We start from the raw sequence: 17,781 nt of genomic DNA, 5'->3' as shown, positions 1-17,781 counted from the left end.
ATACTTGCCTTGCTCTGGCGGAGTGGCGGGTGAATAAAGGTTAATTAAACATTTAAGATTTAGCGATAATTAAACTAACATAATTAAGATTACCCAAACAGTAGTGTGTGTGATGATTAACCAGTTAATTCAGCCTTACTTCACAGATTTTCTTGATTTCTTCTGCACTCATACATGAATTTCGTGAAGTCAAAAAGAAAAATCAAAATGCGATTTCCGCTCTCACACACACTCCGTTTAGCTTCTTCCCTCTTTACCAAGCCAAACAAGTTTCAATTCCACCACTTCACCACCACCACCGCCACGCCGGAACTACGACCCGACCCGCCCCCTATTCGAGTCGGCCTCACAGACTCGGCGGGGCGCGGTGTCTTCGCCACTCGTCCGATCGGCGCCGGAGAACTCATCCACACCGCCAAGCCCGCCGTATGCCACCCTTCTCCCAACGTTCTCCACACTGTCTGTTACTGCTGCCTCCGCAGAATCTCTAATCCCGATGGCTCCGAAGCTCAACGCGTGTCGTTTTGCAGTGAAGATTGTAAACGACGCTGCATGGTGCGTTTTAGTTCCTTTTTGCTTTGGCTCACCACTTGTTTGATGTTTTGCCTTTTAACTTTAAGCTAGACGATGCTTAATAATAGAAAAAAAAAGTTTAGGAAATATAATAAGTATATAACTTATATTAATAATTTTGTTTAAATGTCTAAGAATTTACCTGGCTTTAGAAATTAGACTAATCAGTTCAACTTGAAGCATTATCTGAAGATGAGTTGAAGTTTGTAGTGTCATATTTTCGAATCCAAAACTTACTAGAAGGAGAATGTAGCATGCAAAATGGCTAGCAAATGATGTGCTATGTTTAGTGCTGAATACTTTAATAGAATGATGGGTTGCAATTTCTGGGGATTGTGTAATACAACTTTTTCTGCGGATTTTCTATTACTAATTTGTAGTTTCAGTGAAGAAATGTGTATAAGATATGATGTTTAGAGTGGAAATGTAGGTTCAGCCTCTATGGATTCTGGCCTTGGTGTTTTTGAACTCTTGTATGCATTCTGTTATTTTTACAACTGAAACTTAAACCTCTGTTGAGATTTACTTATTTTGAAATTATATATTTATTTAGGAATTTTACAATGTTGAGACGAAAGCAGATTGGGCGGCTTTTGATGACTATTGCAGGTAGGAGACTTTGTTATCAAGCATCAAGAATTGGTGACTTAATGGCACATTGGCAATTGGCTTGGATTAGTAATGCATACAATTTTATTATAAGTTTTACTCGTGAAATGTTTCCTCCATTTCTTACCCCTGTACCGAACTGACCATTAATGTTAATGGGACTAATTTTGCTCTTTTCTTTTGTAAGTTGCTTAACAGATTTTAGATTTACCACAATTCTGCTCTTTCTTTTAATAAAAAGAAAATAATTTAACCGATGTATATTTTGCCTAATTTCACTTTTCTTGTTTAACAGCATAGTCTGAGTAGTAAAAAGGTTACAGGAGTCATACATGTATCCCAAATTAGTCATTTTGATTGTTTCTTTCTCCTGCATAAAGATGGCTTGAAACTAGGTATGATTTTCCAAAATAATCTTGTTTAACAGTTACGGCAACTTTACCGCCAATTTTTTCCATTGATCAGATGTTTGGATAGTACTAGTCATAAATGATTAAAGATGTTGTTCATTAACAATTGATTCTATGACTTATCACACCTATTATGTTGCTGACGGTTACTTGATCTCTTTGCAAAGGACCCATGGTTTGAAATATCCTTTCATGGTGAAGCGGTTGGCTTGCATGGTCATATCAGGAGTTGCCAGAAGTGACAGTGTAGACATACTTCAACCTGCCAATTTGACACCTCAGATGATTTCACGGGTGAGGCATGTAGAATTTTATTATAATGGCAATAAAATTTTGTGTAGGTAGTTATAATTTTTGTCAGGTTTTATCCAAAAGAAATTAGATTTTTTGTCAGGTTTCTCTGGAAAGAATGAAATGTTTATGTTTTGGAAAAGAATTTAATTTTGATGCACTGATAGTGTAAAATGTTTTACACAGTTATGCAATCACATCCATCCTTTTGGATGACCATTCACACGGTCAATGAAAATAGTAGTTATTTTTTATAATGTGGCATTATGTGATTGGATGTACATGTAAAGCTGTTTTACACTGACGCTAAATTCAAATTAAGTAAGTATTGTTATTTGGCAGTTTTCTCATCATTACTTCTTCCAATGTATTGCGTAACTTTTCAGATGGAAGAAGAGTTTGGCTTGTTATGGAATGCTTTCAGAAAGACACTTATTTCAGATGAAGATATTTCTTGTATCCTTCTATGAATAGCATATTGATTGTATCCCCCTTGTGTCGTCAGAATTTTGTATGAAGTAGGTACAATTTACTAATCACTCAGCACACACATACACAAAAAGACAGATATATAAGTTGAGAGACTACTTATCTAGCTATTTTCAAGTTTTAACCAAGCAATGGTACATTGGTGTTTTGGCACGAATTCGAATCAATGCATTTCGCATTGAGTTGGCTACAGGACTATATGAAGATCTTCTTTCATCAGCAGCAGCATCTGTAGAAGCTGAAGCTGCCGTTGGACATGCTGTCTACATACTTCCGTCCTTCTACAATCATGATTGTGGTTGGTACAATTTTCTATTACTTCCCGTTGTTTCTATTAACAAAATGGATCTTACGTGTCTTACTCTCTTCCCTAAATCCCTTCTTTAACATATGTTGCATTCCATGATTGGGAGAACTTGTGAATGTTGAACTCCTTAAACAATATCTTTTGATTGGAGGAATTGAACGATCTAACTAATTGGTATTGCAGATCCAAATGCGCACATTATATGGATAGATAACGCAGATGCAAAATTGAAGGCCCTTCGTGATGTTGAGGAAGGTTTGTCCTATGTTTTATTTTATTTTAACTTATTGTTTTCTTCCAATTTTTATCTTGTAGGTAAGTTATCTGGCAACTTTTAGATTTGATGCATTCTTTATCTAAACGCTCTTAATTTTTTTTTTTTTTTTTTGAATTGGAATGAAATTTTGCCATTGTTTCGTTACCAAACTTTATGTAACTATTCCAAATCTCGGATATAAGAGGAGGCTCTATTTTAGTTGGATGCAGCCAAGAGAAACTTATGTCAAATCAAATCCTGAGAACTTACCACAGAATATAACTAGGAAAAGCAAGTTTTATGAGCATCTTTCATGATTAGAAAAAGAAGCCACTTTCAGTTTCTAACATTCTTATTAGGAACCTTGTACAATACTGGTCTCTATGAGTAGCAACTGAATTCTTTTCTTTTAACTGATTGAAATTGCTTTGAATAAGCCATCATTGATGGACTAAAGTTCTCTTTCTTCTTGTAAGCTGCAGGTGAAGAACTTAGAATCTGCTACATTGATGCCAGCCTGGATCGCGATGCTCGGCAAGAACTTTTATCTCGGGGATTTGGTTTTCAATGCAACTGTAACAGGTGCTTACATGGAGATTAATCATTCTCTGAAAATTTCGTCCTAGATTTTGCAACAATTTAGTGGCCTTGAGAAGTCACTTTTATATCTTGGTGTGTACCTGTTATCATCTGTAATTCTGTAGTACTCTTTTATCTTCTTGAATAGAGTTTCTTGTGAACCTTTGACTTTGATCACAATTTAGCGATGTTTAATACATGTGTTATTGTAATAATTTGGACAGTGATTTCATATAATTATTCGAAAACAGTATATTCTTATACTCACATAAGAGTATTTTACTATAAAGATTTTGCTTTAAATATTAAATATGTATGTCATTAAAGTATAATTACTTAATAATTAGCTTTATGCTCGCCCCAACATTATATCAAATGAAATATTTTAGAACAAATTTCATATCATCATCATAATAAAAAAAATCCCAGAATGGTATACAGACAAATTAACGAAATTATGAAAAGTCAAAATTGAAAAACATATCTGCGTTTGCCGGGAGTCGAACCCGGGTCTATTGCTTGGAAGGCAATTATCCTAACCGTTGGACTACAAACGCTTGTTGCTATTGGAATTCCAACCTCAAAATATTTATCAATATGAAAAATGTCTCTTTTTATTTTTTATTTTAATGCTGGCTATAATTTTATCAATTTTCATAATTCTGTATCTGTTTTAAGGTTTACTTTAACCATATGAGAGAAGTTTCCAATTAAAATAGTTGTAATAAAGATACAATAGCTTGTCAATTTATATTTTTCATTATTTGAATCTCTTATTTTCTATTTCTATCTTAGCTTGGATAGTTGTAATTCTGATTTTGAGTATTTCAAATATTGAGGATTGTAGGAATTGAAAAAAAAAAGGGAGGAAAACTTGTCATATGATAATTATCATCTTATGGTCTTATACACTATAGTTTTTCATATTTCTCAATTACTAGTCATTAGCATTTAGCTCCACTGATTTTGACGCGAGAGAGAGAGAGAAAAAAAAAAGCACAGAGAATGCATGGTGTTGACTTAGGACATGTCACATGTGCTGTGAAACAGTGAGAATTTGTCATGTATTTTCCATGTTATATCACTCTTATAGAAATCATAATTTTAACAATCACTTGCAACCAAACTGAGTTGGCATCATCACAAAAAGCAATTACAACAACTTTCAAATGTGTGGTAAGTGGTAACAAAGAAAAGAAGTGTCTCATGAATTTCAAAAAGTCTTTAAAATCTTGTTTGTCTTTAAAAATACGAAAATTCTTGTATGGTCCTGAGCACATTTAATGCATGCTCGAATATCGGCAACAACTTCAATCACAATTATAAATATTTAGGGTTATGCATTAAATGTGCTTCAAGAACATACAAGTATTTCTCTCGTAATATAAAAATATTCATGTTTATGACTAATGAATATTATGTTGATGTTAAATGCTAATCAACAAATTACATAACTTTATTAACAAATTAACTGAAATTTAATAATAAATAATAATTAGTATTAACCCTGTAGAGTGGATTCTCAAGATTTGAACATAACAAATTTGTAGCTCTCAAATCTTGAGGGACTATTTTATCCCCTGAATTTTTGCTGAAATAAATATACTAATATAGTTTACCTGGCTATATATCCTAGGTGCACATGAAGGAGAACCAGTCAAAGTCTCACACCCTTTCTTCCTCTACATTTTCTAGTAAATAAAATACCATAGAAAACCAAAACTAACCAAAGATGAGTAATCAAACAAATGAAAGAAAGAGAGCTCTCCCGCCATCTTAGCTTTAGGTGCCTTTGTGGGAAGTGTGACAAACTGACAATGAAGCAAAAAGAGAGCTTCTTATGAAATAATAATATAGTCACATTTGATATATAAAAAAAAAAAACTATATATTATAAAGGTACCTAACACTCAACACCTTCATCCTTAAATCCACCCTACCTCTCTTTCTTTTCACTTCAATGTATCAACAACATTACTCTTCTCTCATTCTCTTTGTATTGAACTGAGTTTGTTTACTTGCTTTTCTTTTTTTGGTTCAGAAAGAAATTAGCTAAGGTTTCAACCCAACCAATTTTAACTGCATTACCTTTAGTTAGTGTTAATCCTTTTGTCTTTGTTGACATTGGTTCTTGTTCAATTTTCCTAGCAAGTCATGGGGATACTGTCCCTAAGTTCTTCATCAAGTTTACTAAGTAAACTCATTGGTATGCATGAAAATAGTGAATGGCACCATGCAAGGAGGAAGACCAATGTTGTGTTCTGCCAAGGTGGTGGAAATGTGATCAAGTCTGCTGGTATGTCTTCCGTGTTAACAGAAAGATCAGCGTCGTTTAGCGCTGATCACGCCGCGACTCTAATGGATGCAGGAAGCTTGGTCTTGTCTCAAAATGGGAAAAGCCAGACAGATATTGTGGTGAAGGATTTGGTGCCTTATGGTGGACCAACATCCACCACATTAGTAGGATTTGAAGATGGAATAGGCATTGTCAAATTCTTAAGAGGGAAGAAGTTTTTTATTACAGGTGCAACCGGTTTTCTAGCAAAAGGTAGAGTATAAAACCCTTTTTTTTCTAGAAATGATCTTGTTATGTATCTTAACTATGATCTATAACAGCATATGTTTTACTATTTGAACCAGTTCTTATTGAGAAGATTCTAAGAACAGAACCAGATGTTGGAAAGATTTACCTTTTGATCAAGGCAAAGAATAAGCAAGCTGCAATGGAGAGATTACAGAATGAAGTATGTTTTTTATGGAATTTTCTCTTTTTTTCAAACTCATTGGATTTACATGTTTCTTCATCTCATATTAGATGTTGTTTGCTTGTGATTAGATAATAAATACAGAGCTTTTCAAATGCCTTAGACAAATCCATGGAAAATCCTACAAAGCCTTTATGTTGAGCAAGCTAGTACCTGTAGTAGGCAACATTTGCGAATCGAATCTTGGACTAGATGAAGATTCTTCCAATGTTATTATGGATGAGGTAGATGTAATTGTAAATTCTGCAGCTAATACAACATTTGATGAAAGGTTAGTGCAATAATTTCACAACAAGAAGTTCCAACCAATTTTAATATTGAGTTATTCATTGTAATAATTCAACTAGTATGATCAGATATGATACTGCTATCAACATAAACACCAAAGGACCGTGTCGCCTTATGAGCATTGCGAAAAAATGCAAGAAGCTTAAGCTCTTTCTGCATGTTTCAACAGGTAAAAAGATAATAAGGGCCAAAAAAACAAGTAATCATCATTTGCTAATTTTTATTACATTATTAACCAAAGAAAACTTGCTTCCATTATGCAGCCTATGTCAATGGACAAAGACAAGGAAGAATTATGGAAAGACCATTTAGCATTGGAGATTGCATAGCTAGAGAAAAATCCATCTCTGAAATTCCACAAAGTTTTCTTCCAGCATTGGACATCGAAGGCGAAATAAACATGGTTTCGAATTACAATGGGAACATTGAAGACAACTTACTAGCTCAAAAGATGAGGGAGATGGGTCTAGAAAGGTATGCAGCGTCCTTTAGTTTTCTGTGTTCTCTTCATTGTTAACCAAAATCAAAAAGTAAAAAATACTACTTTGTCACAAAATTGTTGACCTTTTTTGGAATTGTTTGTCTAAATTTTGTTATTTTGTTTTCTTAACAGGGCTAGAAGATATGGGTGGCAAGATACTTATGTGTTCACAAAAGCTATGGGAGAAATGATGATTGATAAATTGAGGGAAGATATTCCAGTTGTTGTAATTCGTCCAAGTGTTATAGAAAGCACTTTTAAAGAACCATTTCCTGGATGGATGGAAGGAAATAGGTATGTCAAATAATGGTAGGGCGAATATTTTCATATTTTCAAGAACAACCATGCTACGTATACACCAAATACATAGCGGCTGATTTTTAGTGTGCACATAGTATTTTTGTTTCACGAATGTGAAAATATTTCTGTCACTTTAAAAATATTTTCAAGTGTGTTACATTTCTGAGAACAATTTTTACCTAGCATTCCACAAACAGTCTCAGCTATATCAAATTGTTACATTCTACCTACCAAAGGCTCTAGAAAATATATGCCTAAGAAATCTATTCCCAGAAATAAGAAGGAAAAAGACGCAATTCATCTACCAAGCACCTTTGAATAACCTAATAATAGCAATGACATTTGCATGATAGAACTAACAATTTTTTTGTCAACTTTTTAGGATGATGGATCCAATAGTTCTATGCTATGGGAAAGGACAGCTAACAGGTTTCTTGGTAGATCCAAATGGGGTACTTGATGTGGTAAGTGAAACTAATATAATTGCATTATTTAATAGAATTCTTTACTTGGAAAGGAAAACACAAAAAATTTAATTCATAAACTCATAGGTTTTCTAATAACTGAAACTAACAATGACTAATATGCTTTCATAGGTTCCATCTGACATGGTTGTTAATGCAACCTTGGCAGCAATGGCAAGACATGGAATGGATCAAAAGCGAGATATCAATGTGTATCAAATTGCTTCATCTGTAGTGAACCCTTTGGTGTTCCAAGACCTTGCAAGATTGCTCTATGAACATTATAGCTCCTCCCCATGCATTGATTCAAAGGGTAGGCCAATTCAAGTTCCATTGATGAAGTTGTTTAGCTCGACAGAGGAATTCTCTGGCCACTTATGGAGAGATGCTATTCAGAAGAGTGGACTCACAGCTATGGCCTCATCAAAGGGGAAGATGTCTCAGAAACTTGAAAATATTTGTAGAAAATCAGTGGAGCAAGCAAAGTACTTAGCCAATATTTATGAACCATACACATTTTATGGTGGAAGGTTAGATTCTAATTTAACCAACTTTATTAGATTTTATATTAGAGCTGTAATCTTTAAACATTGTCATATCCTTGTATCTGCATTATATAATGCTGTATCCCATACTTAATAATTCAAGTTTAGAAGAAAAAAAAGTGATTAGTACTCTTTTCTAGACTAGATTAATGACATGAAACCAATTATTTCTTTGATGCAGGTTTGATAACAGTAACACAGAAAGATTAATGGAAATCATGTCTGAAGAAGAAAAAAGGGAATTTGGATTTGATGTAAAGGCAATAGATTGGAAAGATTATATAACCAATGTTCATATACCAGGTCTAAGGAGACATGTCATGAAGGGAAGGGGAATGGGTAGTTAGTGACTTACTTTGTGCTATGTAATCACCTGTCATATTCTCCAAAAACTTTTATGTATACACACTTTCCCTTGTTACCTTGAACACTATGAGTGTGGCAACAACTTCAACTACAAGGGAATCTCCATTATCCCATGCTGTAATTTATTGGTATAATAATCATATCTCTGTAATCTATTACTAAATAGTGTTTAATCATGCTAAAACTTTCTTGACACGTGTTACCACTCAATTGTTTTCTTTATTCTACTTCAATTTTTTTAAACAATATTAAAATGAAATGGAGTTCATAAATTGAATTTGAGTTTCCATACCTCGATTGACCAATCTAAACAGGCACAAAAGTAAATTTAGAATCATTTTTCTTTCACAATGAAGCTTAAAAAATAGGTACATGGGTACATTTGATTTGAAAGTACATTACTTTTTTTTCATGGAATAATTTAAGCAAGTAGGACAAAGACAATAATGCAGATTACTGTATAGCTAATAAAGTAATAAGAACCATTTACATTTGGTTTTCTTAGTCAGTGGAGGAGGGGCCACATTAATTAAAACACCATAATTATCATTGATGTGATTTTTCAACATTTCTGAATAAATTTGGATTCCATTTAGAAAAATAAAAGTATCATAATTATCATTGATGTGGACCATACACTTTATGAAAGCACTCAAACATGTCACTGCTTTGGAGGAAGAAAGCAAGAAGCATCTTGTGAACTTGCCCGGAAGAGCAATAAACATTTGAAGTCAATATAATTTTGATACAAAAACTTTTATCAGTACCACATCATATACCTCATTACATGCTACTACTTGCTTACCCTTTGTGGGAAATCTGAGTTGAGTGCAAACAGAAACTACAAACCACTTCCTTGATCCATATTTTCTTGATCTTGTGAACATGGGAAATCTGAGTTGAGTCATGTAATATCACCTGCCATGTTATGCTAAAATGTTATATTATTAAATACCAAAAAAAAAAAATTGTTATATTATTAAAGAAGAGTAAATTATATTTTTTATTCTCAAAATTTGACAAAAGTTTAAAAAATATTTATAAATTTTATTATATTTTAATTTTATCTAAAAATTTTTTGATTTGCATAGAATATATCCATAACAGCAAATTTTTCAAAAAAAAAAAAAATAAGACCAATTCGACAACAATTTTATAAGAATAACTTTTAAAATAAGCAAATTTAGCATAATTTTAATGCATTATTTTTGAATTGATCTTAAATTTTTTTGAAAATTTAGCTGTCAAGAGTATATTTGGTACAAATCGAAAATTTTTTGAACAAAATTAAAACAAAATAAAATTTAAGAATATATTTAAATTTTTTGCCAAAATTCAGGATAAAAAAATATACTTTACTCTATATTTTAAAATGTTGATTATATAGATAGTATTACATAGCATACATAGTTTACCTTCTTTTCTTGGAGATTTGAGAGTATAGCAACAATTAGAACTACAAGGGGATCTTCATTATTATCCATGCTGTAGTTTGTTACTAAAATAGTTATGAATTGAATCCGTGATTTTGGTTAAATGTGGAAAGCATCAAAATTTGCTTAAACACAAATTAAACCTTATTCTTTGCAGATTACTGTATGCAAAGCTAATAATACAACTAAGGACCATTCACATTTGATTTTCTCATCAGTTGGTGGAGGATGGTCCCCATGATGTTAAACATCATACTTATTTGGATTCCATTTAGAAAATAAAAGTAACTTTTTCGATAAAAAAGTAAGAAATGTGTGAATGAATGTAAAAACAAAAGAAGAATTTTTGCTTCAACTTAATAATGGAAGCAAAAATCACTCTATTGGCTACAGGATGCAGTGGACCATACACTTTATTAAAGCATTCAAACATGTCACTGTTTTCGAGGAAAAGACCCAGAAGCATCATGTGAACTTGTCCAGAAGACCAATAAGCATCTCAATTTTGAAGTCAATTTACAATACCATATACTTGGCTAAACTACACTGCAACCTACCCTTTTGTGTTCGTCAGAATTTTTAAATTCCAGTGCAAACTACACACAACTTCTCTCACCCTTACTTACTTTCTTGCTCTTGTGAACATGGCTGCATCAGTTGTTGGAGGAGCTTTCCTCTCTTCGTTTCTCAATGTTCTTTTCGACAGGCTGTCTGATCCTGAGATCATCAACATGATGCGAGGAAAGAAGGTTGACCAGAAGCTGCTTCAAAAGCTGAAGACCATTCTAAACGTGGTTGAAGCTGTGCTGAATGATGCTGAGAAGAAACAGATCACTGACTCTGCTGTCAAGAGGTGGCTCGAAGATCTCCAAGATGCTGTCTATGATGCTGATGACTTGTTGGATGAAGTCGCCACCAAAGCTGCCACTCAGAAGGATCCACCAGGTAACTTCCTGTCTCGCTTTCTCAATTTGCAAGATAGGGAGATGGTTACTAGGATTGAAGACATCATTGCTAGACTAGAAGATATTGCAAAACACAAAGATATCCTTCGTCTAGAAAAGATTGTAGCCAAGAACATGTCTGGGAGAATCGAATCAACATCTCTTGTTCAAAAGTCTGATGTATTTGTTGGTAGGGACCAAGACAGGGAGGATATAGTCAAATTATTGTTAGATGATACTAATGATGGTGAACTATCTGTCATCCCTATCTGGGGTATGGGTGGGATCGGAAAAACTACTTTGGCTAAGTTGGTTTTTCATGATGACAAAGTGCAGCAAAAGTTTAATGTTAGAGCATGGGTTTGTGTTGGGGAAGAATTTGATGTTCTTAAAGTGACAAAGACTGTAATAGAGGAAATAACTTCTAGTCCCTGTGATATGAATAGCTTAAACTCAGCTCAACAACATTTAAGGAGTAAGCTAACAGGGATGAAATTCTTGGTTGTTTTGGATGACTTTTGGAGTAACAATTACACAGCTTGGGCAAATTTTCTGATTCCTTTTAGATGTGGAAGTGAGGGGAGTAAGATCCTTGTGACAACTCGTAGCGAAAAGATTGCAAACATGGTGAAAGGTTTTCATTATCAAGCCTACAATTTGAGTGCGTTGAATGATGAAGATTGTTGGGTAGTGTTTGCAAATCATGCATTTCTTTCTGGAGAGCGTCTAGCTTTTGAAAAAGTTGCCAGAGAAATTGTTAAAAAGTGCAAGGGATTACCTCTAGCTGCTCAAGCACTTGGGAGCTTATTAAGGTCCAAAGATAATGAAAAGGATTGGAATAATGTTTTGAACAGTGAAATTTGGGAATTTTCTGAAGAGGAAATTGAAATTATTCCTGCTTTGAGGATTAGTTATTACCACCTTCCTTCGCACTTAAAACGTTGTTTTGTTTATTGTTCTTTGTATCCCAAAGACTATGAATTTGATAGAGATGAATTGGTGTTATTGTGGATGGCCGAGGGTCTTTTGCAACAGCCGAGGGGGGGAAGCACTTTAGAAGAAGTTGGCCATGAATATTTTAGTGATTTAGCATCAAGATCTTTTTTTCAACCTTCTCATAATGCTTATGAAACTTCATTTGTAATGCACGATCTGGTGCATGATTTAGCAACATTCTATGGTGAAAAGTTCTATTTTAGAACCTTTGAAGTCAAGAATGTACTCAAGCACGATATCAAAACTCGTCATTTGTCGTATGTTTTGCGCAACAAGGATTCAGTCTCAAAGATCCTGGAAGTATGTGATAGTTTAAAGCATGCAAGGACATTGCTGCAAGTCAATTTGAATACATATCATCGATTCTCAGAGGGAATAGTCGTTCCTTGTGACTTACTAGAACAATTGAAGTGCTTACGAGTTTTGTCATTTAAATTTTGTTCAGATGATGAAAACTTGTTGCATCGTTCAATTGGTGAATTGATCCATTTGCGTTATTTGGATCTTTCATACACATCCATCGTGACTTTGCCCGAGTCTTTAAGTTGCTTGTACAATTTACAAACCTTGAAGTTGAGAAACTGTAGAAAACTTAAAAAGCTTCCTAGCAAGATGCAAAATCTTGTGAATTTGCGTCATCTTGATGTTTTTGAAACTGGTTTGGAAGAGATGCCAAAAAAGATGAGTGAATTAAAAGATTTGCACTTTTTAAGTTGCTATATTGCGGGCAAACATGAAGAGAATGGGATTGGAGAATTGGGAGAGCTTGTACATCTTCATGGCTCATTTTGTCTTACGAAACTAGAGAATGTTAAGAATAGTGGTGAAGCATCGAATGCAAGGATGGATGAAAAAATACACCTGAATGCTTTGGAATTGAGGTGGTCATCATTTGAAGAAAGTGAGGTTTGTGATTCCCAAAGTGAAAAAGATGTACTTGACAAATTACGTCCTCACAAAGACTTGAAGGAGCTATTCATCAGGTGTTACAGAGGTACGATGTATCCGGATTGGGTAGGGCAGTCTTCGTACCACAACATGACTTGGTTGGAGCTGAGTGGATGCAGGAATTGTTGGACGCTTCCTTCAGTTGGGCAGTTACCCTCTCTAACGAGATTGGAGATTTCAAATTGTGATATGGTGAAGATGATTGGTGGTGAATTCTATAAGGCTGATGCAACTCAGGAGACACCCTTCCGATCCCTTAAAATTCTTATTATTCAAAGAATGCCTTGCTGGGAGGAATGGGAGTCATATGAATGTGATGATGATGATCATGCGCCATTTCCGAAACTTGAGATTCTTTTAATAGAGGACTGCCCTAAGTTAAGAGGAGATTTGCCCACTTTCCTTCCGTCTTTGGAATTAGTCCACATTGTTAGATGCGAGGAGATTGGTTGTTATCTGCCAAGAGCACCCATCCTACGCAAATTAAGAATAGATGGCAAACAGGAAGCAAGAATACGGGAGCTACCACTTTCCATGTTGAAGGAAGTAGAAATTAATGGAGAGCAGCAGGTGGAGTATGTGTTTGAGGCCATGACCCACACCCAACCAACCTCTCTCCATTGTTTAAGAATCTCAAATTGCTCATCAGCCATATCATTTCCAGGGGATTCTTTGCCCCCTTCATTGAAAGAGCTAACCATCGAGAATTGCAAGAATGTAGAATTCCCAATGCAACACCAACAACATCACTCGCTACAGAGATTAGAAATACACAACAGCTGTGATTCGCTTACATCCTTGCCATTGCCAGCGTTCACAAATCTCAAGTATCTCACAATCGCAAGACGTGAAAATTTGACATCTCTGGAGGTGTCACAGTCACAGGCCCTCCAACAATTAATGGTTGCAGAATGCCCTAAGCTGGAGAACATAGTAAGGCTGCCTGCCTCTTTAAGTCTACTCTACATCAACAAATGTCCGTTGTTGGGTGAAGGCATAGAGAGGAAGGACCCCCACATTTGGCCATCCATTTCCCACATCCCTCAAATTTATGTCAATTGGAGACGGATTGGCAATGAGTCAACATCTTAAAAGAGGTATCCCAAACCCACTTCATCTTCTCCAACATCATATTCATTCTCTCCTATTAATTACAAAAAATTTAATTATTCTGATAGTTCTATAGTTTTAATAAATTTATAATTAGGTCTTTATACTTTTTTTTATATTGAGTTCTTATATTATTTTTAATTTTATAATTAGATTTTTTTAATGTAAAAAATATTAGAGTCAGTTAATTGAATATTTTTTTATAAATTAAAAATATTCATAATTAAAAACCTAACTAAATTTTTGACAACATATATTCTAGAAAAAATCTTCTATTAATTTTAATATTTTTTATATGAAAAAACCTAATTACAAAATTAAAAATAGTATAAAGACCCAATTAAACACAAAGTATAGAAACCTAATAAAAAATTTGGCAAGATGCAAAATCTTGTGAATTTGCGTCATCTTGATATTTTTGGCTCTATTTGGGTGGAAGAGATGCCAAAAAAGATGAGCAAATTAAAAGATTTGCAATTTTTAAGTGACTATATTGTGGGGAAACATGAAGAGAATGGGATTGGAGAACTGGGAGGACTAACACATCTTCATGGTTCATTGTGCATTCAGGAATTAGAGAATGTTAAGAATAGTGGTGAAGCATCGAATGCAAGGATGGATGAAAAAATACACCTGAATGCTTTACATTTGATATGGTCATCATTTGAAGAAAGTGAGGTTTGTGATTCCCAAAGTGAAAAAGATGTACTTGACAAATTACGTCCTCACAAAGACTTGAAGATGCTAAGCTTATGGGGTTACAGAGGTACGATGTTTCCGGATTGGGTAGGGCAGTCTTCGTACCACAACATGACTGAATTGCACCTGTGGGGATGCAGGAATTGTTGGGTGATTCCTTCACTTGGACAGTTACCCTCTCTGCAGAGTCTAATCATTAGCGAGCTCGACAAGGTGAAGAAGATTGGTGGGTCATTCTATAAGGGTGATGGAACTCATCAGCATCAGGAGACACCCTTCCGATCCCTTAAAATTCTGCAATTTCGTGATATGGGTTGGTGGGAGGAATGGGAGTCATATGAATGTGATGATGATGATGATGCACCATTTCCGAAACTTGAGGGGCTTCATATAGAGAACTGTCCTAAGTTAAGAGGAGATTTGCCCACTTTCCTTCCGTCTTTGGAATTAGTCCACATTGTTAGATGCGAGGAGATTGGTTGTTATCTGCCAAGAGCTCCCATCCTACGCAAATTAATAATAGATGGCAAACAGGAAGCAAGAATGCGGGACCTACCACTTTCACTGCAACATCTAAGAATAGAAGGAAAGCAGCTTGTGGATTCTCTGTTTGAGGCCATGACCCACACCCAACCAACCTCTCTCATACACCTACACATCTCTGAGTGCTCATCAGCCATATCATTTCCAGGGGATTCTTTGCCCCCTTCATTGGAAGTGCTATCAATCATTAACTGCAAGAATGTAGAATTCCCAATGCAACACCAACAACATCACTCACTAACGAGTCTTACAATAAAGAACAGCTGTGATTCGCTTACATCATTGCCAGCGTTCCCAAATCTCTTGTCTCTGAGAATTGAAAGATGTGAAAATTTGACATCTCTGGAGGTGTCACAGTCACAGTCCCTCCGACAATTATGGATTGCAGAGTGCCCTAAGCTGGAGAACATAATAAGGCTGCCTGCCTCTTTACATTTTCTCTCCATCAGAGAATGTGGGTTGTTGGGTGAAGGCATAGAGAGGAAGGACCCCCACATTTGGCCATCCATTTCCCACATCCCCCACATTGTAGTTGATGACAAATGGATTCGCAATGAGTCAACATCTTAAAACAGGTAAGTCTTTTGCTATCTCTCTATATCCCAAAGCGGCTTCATCTTCTCCTACATCATATTCATTCTCTCCTACTTAATCTTACTTTTATTTCCAAATTTTGATCCTTTTTATTCCTAATTTCTTCTTCTTTGTTCTTCATGTATAGGGACATTTAATGATTCTTCTGGGACTTGTCAATTTAATGCAGTTCGGTTGTGCACCTCCATTCTTGTAAGGATGCTTCTCTGTCTATTGAAGCTTGTTTTGTTAATTCAAGGATCATACCTTGAGAATGATGAAATCTTTCCCTTCCATTTTTTACCTTTTCTATTTTAATGCTTTTTCTTCTTTTTTTTCTTATTTCAATTAGCTACTTTTGCACCATGCCTTGTCCTACACCCAAATGGAAGGCCTTTCATTACCTTTCTTCCTGTTGCTCCTGCTTGCTTGCCCGTGCCCTTTGTTGGATTTGGTATAAGTTTATTTTCTTATTATTAATTCTGTTGAATTAAGAAACTAATAAACTTTTTGATCCCAAACATTTATGATTTGAGTTAATGTGTGCTAAGCAAAAATTGTATGAGTTGTTCTAATGTGTTTGTTTCGGTGCAGCAAGAAACAAATTGAAGTGAAGTTGGAGTAGGCTCAATTTGGAGAGCAAGGGAACCTGGTCAAGAATGATTTCACGAGGTGTGGTCTCTGCATCAATACGTAAGCTGAATTCATGGAAGACACCATCCTCATACAAAATCAAAAGTAGAAGTAGATGATGTAGAACAGAATTTCGCTAAGACCGATAGATCAATCAAAATGCAACAAGAGCACCTTCACTGATAAGGATACAGTTGGAGCAGCCTGTCAAAAATAGGCAGAAAGTGTACAAACTTGCAATATTAAAAGAAAAAAGAGTTTTCATGTCTTCATCATTTCATTCTATTTTAGGATAGCTGATATGAGTTATTCTATTTATAAGAAAGAGAAAGCTTAGAAAGTGTGTATCAATTTCTGTCATGCTAGGATGTGAGAACATCAACAAAAAGCCATGTGTGGCATTTGAGAAATTTGTTTTTGTATTTGGCTTGAATTGGTATTTGTAACTTGAATTTGTTTATAGTGAAAAGTTCTACCATTTGTTATGGTGGAGACTGGATGTAGATCCCATTTTGGGATTGAACCAGGATATATCGTGATGTTCATCTTCTCTATTACAGCTTTCATTCACAATATCATTATAACTGTCATTTGCATATTTTTCTGCAAAATCATGCGATAATTTTATAAAATATCTCTATCTAATAAAATAAAATTTTAAGCACCAGCTGCCTTTTTCTTTTTGGGCAAATGAAGATGCATTGAGAAAGTTATTATGTTATAAATATGAAGTGCATAGGGCAAAGATTGTGGTAGCAGCAATTTTTGCATGTTAGTACTAAGCAAAGATTAGGCTGAGTTTAGTAATTCTGTTATGGCTGTTATAGGTTAGTTGCGGTTTATAGATTATTTTCTATGTTCTGTATCTAACAGCATAGTACTATAGGTTGATATATAAGCATTAGTGTTATTAATATTTATTGACATAGAATTGTAATTGTAATTTACTCTCATCAGTAAATTTGTTTTTGTTAGAATTGAACCAGAATATATCGTGATCTTCTCTATTACAGCTTTCATTCAAAATATCATTAAAAATGTTATCTACAAATCATGTAAAATTGTAAACACTAGCATTTTTTTTTAACAAATGAAGATGCATTCAGAATGTTGCTATGTTACGAATATGAAGTGCATAGGGCAAAAATTGTGGTAGTAGGAGGTTAATTATTATAGTAT

General features: G+C 34.6%; 4 protein-coding genes and 1 non-coding gene across 5 annotated transcripts; 4 read left to right on the top strand and 1 right to left on the bottom strand.

The window, feature by feature from the left end:
* Window positions 1-47: 47 nt before the first annotated feature.
* On the top strand, window positions 48-3,803 carry LOC130961738 (histone-lysine N-methyltransferase ATXR4). The gene is made up of 7 exons (XM_057887735.1): window positions 48-555; window positions 1,127-1,182; window positions 1,760-1,886; window positions 2,270-2,339; window positions 2,491-2,670; window positions 2,863-2,934; window positions 3,418-3,803. Exons 1-7 carry the CDS (start codon window positions 175-177, stop codon window positions 3,534-3,536), a joined length of 1,005 nt encoding a protein of 334 aa, XP_057743718.1. The 5' UTR covers window positions 48-174; the 3' UTR covers window positions 3,537-3,803.
* A 196-nt stretch (window positions 3,804-3,999) lies between these two features.
* On the bottom strand, window positions 4,000-4,071 carry TRNAG-UCC (transfer RNA glycine (anticodon UCC)). The gene has a single exon. It is a non-coding gene; the product is annotated as a tRNA-Gly (tRNA).
* A 1,608-nt stretch (window positions 4,072-5,679) lies between these two features.
* Window positions 5,680-8,822, top strand: LOC130962178 (fatty acyl-CoA reductase 2, chloroplastic-like). The gene is made up of 9 exons (XM_057888304.1): window positions 5,680-6,062; window positions 6,155-6,258; window positions 6,351-6,550; window positions 6,636-6,736; window positions 6,831-7,041; window positions 7,181-7,342; window positions 7,731-7,812; window positions 7,945-8,342; window positions 8,539-8,822. Exons 1-9 carry the CDS (start codon window positions 5,723-5,725, stop codon window positions 8,702-8,704), a joined length of 1,764 nt encoding a protein of 587 aa, XP_057744287.1. The 5' UTR covers window positions 5,680-5,722; the 3' UTR covers window positions 8,705-8,822.
* A 1,795-nt stretch (window positions 8,823-10,617) lies between these two features.
* On the top strand, window positions 10,618-14,956 carry LOC130961116 (putative disease resistance RPP13-like protein 1). Its single transcript, XM_057886797.1, has 2 exons — window positions 10,618-14,141; window positions 14,725-14,956. Exon 1 carries the CDS (start codon window positions 10,801-10,803, stop codon window positions 14,134-14,136), a length of 3,336 nt encoding a protein of 1,111 aa, XP_057742780.1. The 5' UTR covers window positions 10,618-10,800; the 3' UTR covers window positions 14,137-14,141; window positions 14,725-14,956.
* On the top strand, window positions 14,536-17,165 carry LOC130963563 (putative disease resistance RPP13-like protein 1). Its single transcript, XM_057889665.1, has 4 exons — window positions 14,536-15,971; window positions 16,118-16,182; window positions 16,322-16,423; window positions 16,564-17,165. The coding sequence occupies exon 1, from the start codon at window positions 14,536-14,538 to the stop codon at window positions 15,964-15,966; it is 1,431 nt and encodes a 476-aa protein (XP_057745648.1). The 3' UTR covers window positions 15,967-15,971; window positions 16,118-16,182; window positions 16,322-16,423; window positions 16,564-17,165.
* The last annotated feature ends 616 nt before the right edge of the window (window positions 17,166-17,781 follow it).

This window comes from Arachis stenosperma, chromosome 2 (assembly GCF_014773155.1).
Source record: "Arachis stenosperma cultivar V10309 chromosome 2, arast.V10309.gnm1.PFL2, whole genome shotgun sequence".
In the NCBI taxonomy this organism is placed as follows: Eukaryota; Viridiplantae; Streptophyta; class Magnoliopsida; order Fabales; family Fabaceae; genus Arachis; species Arachis stenosperma.
Note: the sequence above shows the minus strand (reverse complement) of the source record. Positions and strands in the feature narration are given on the sequence as shown.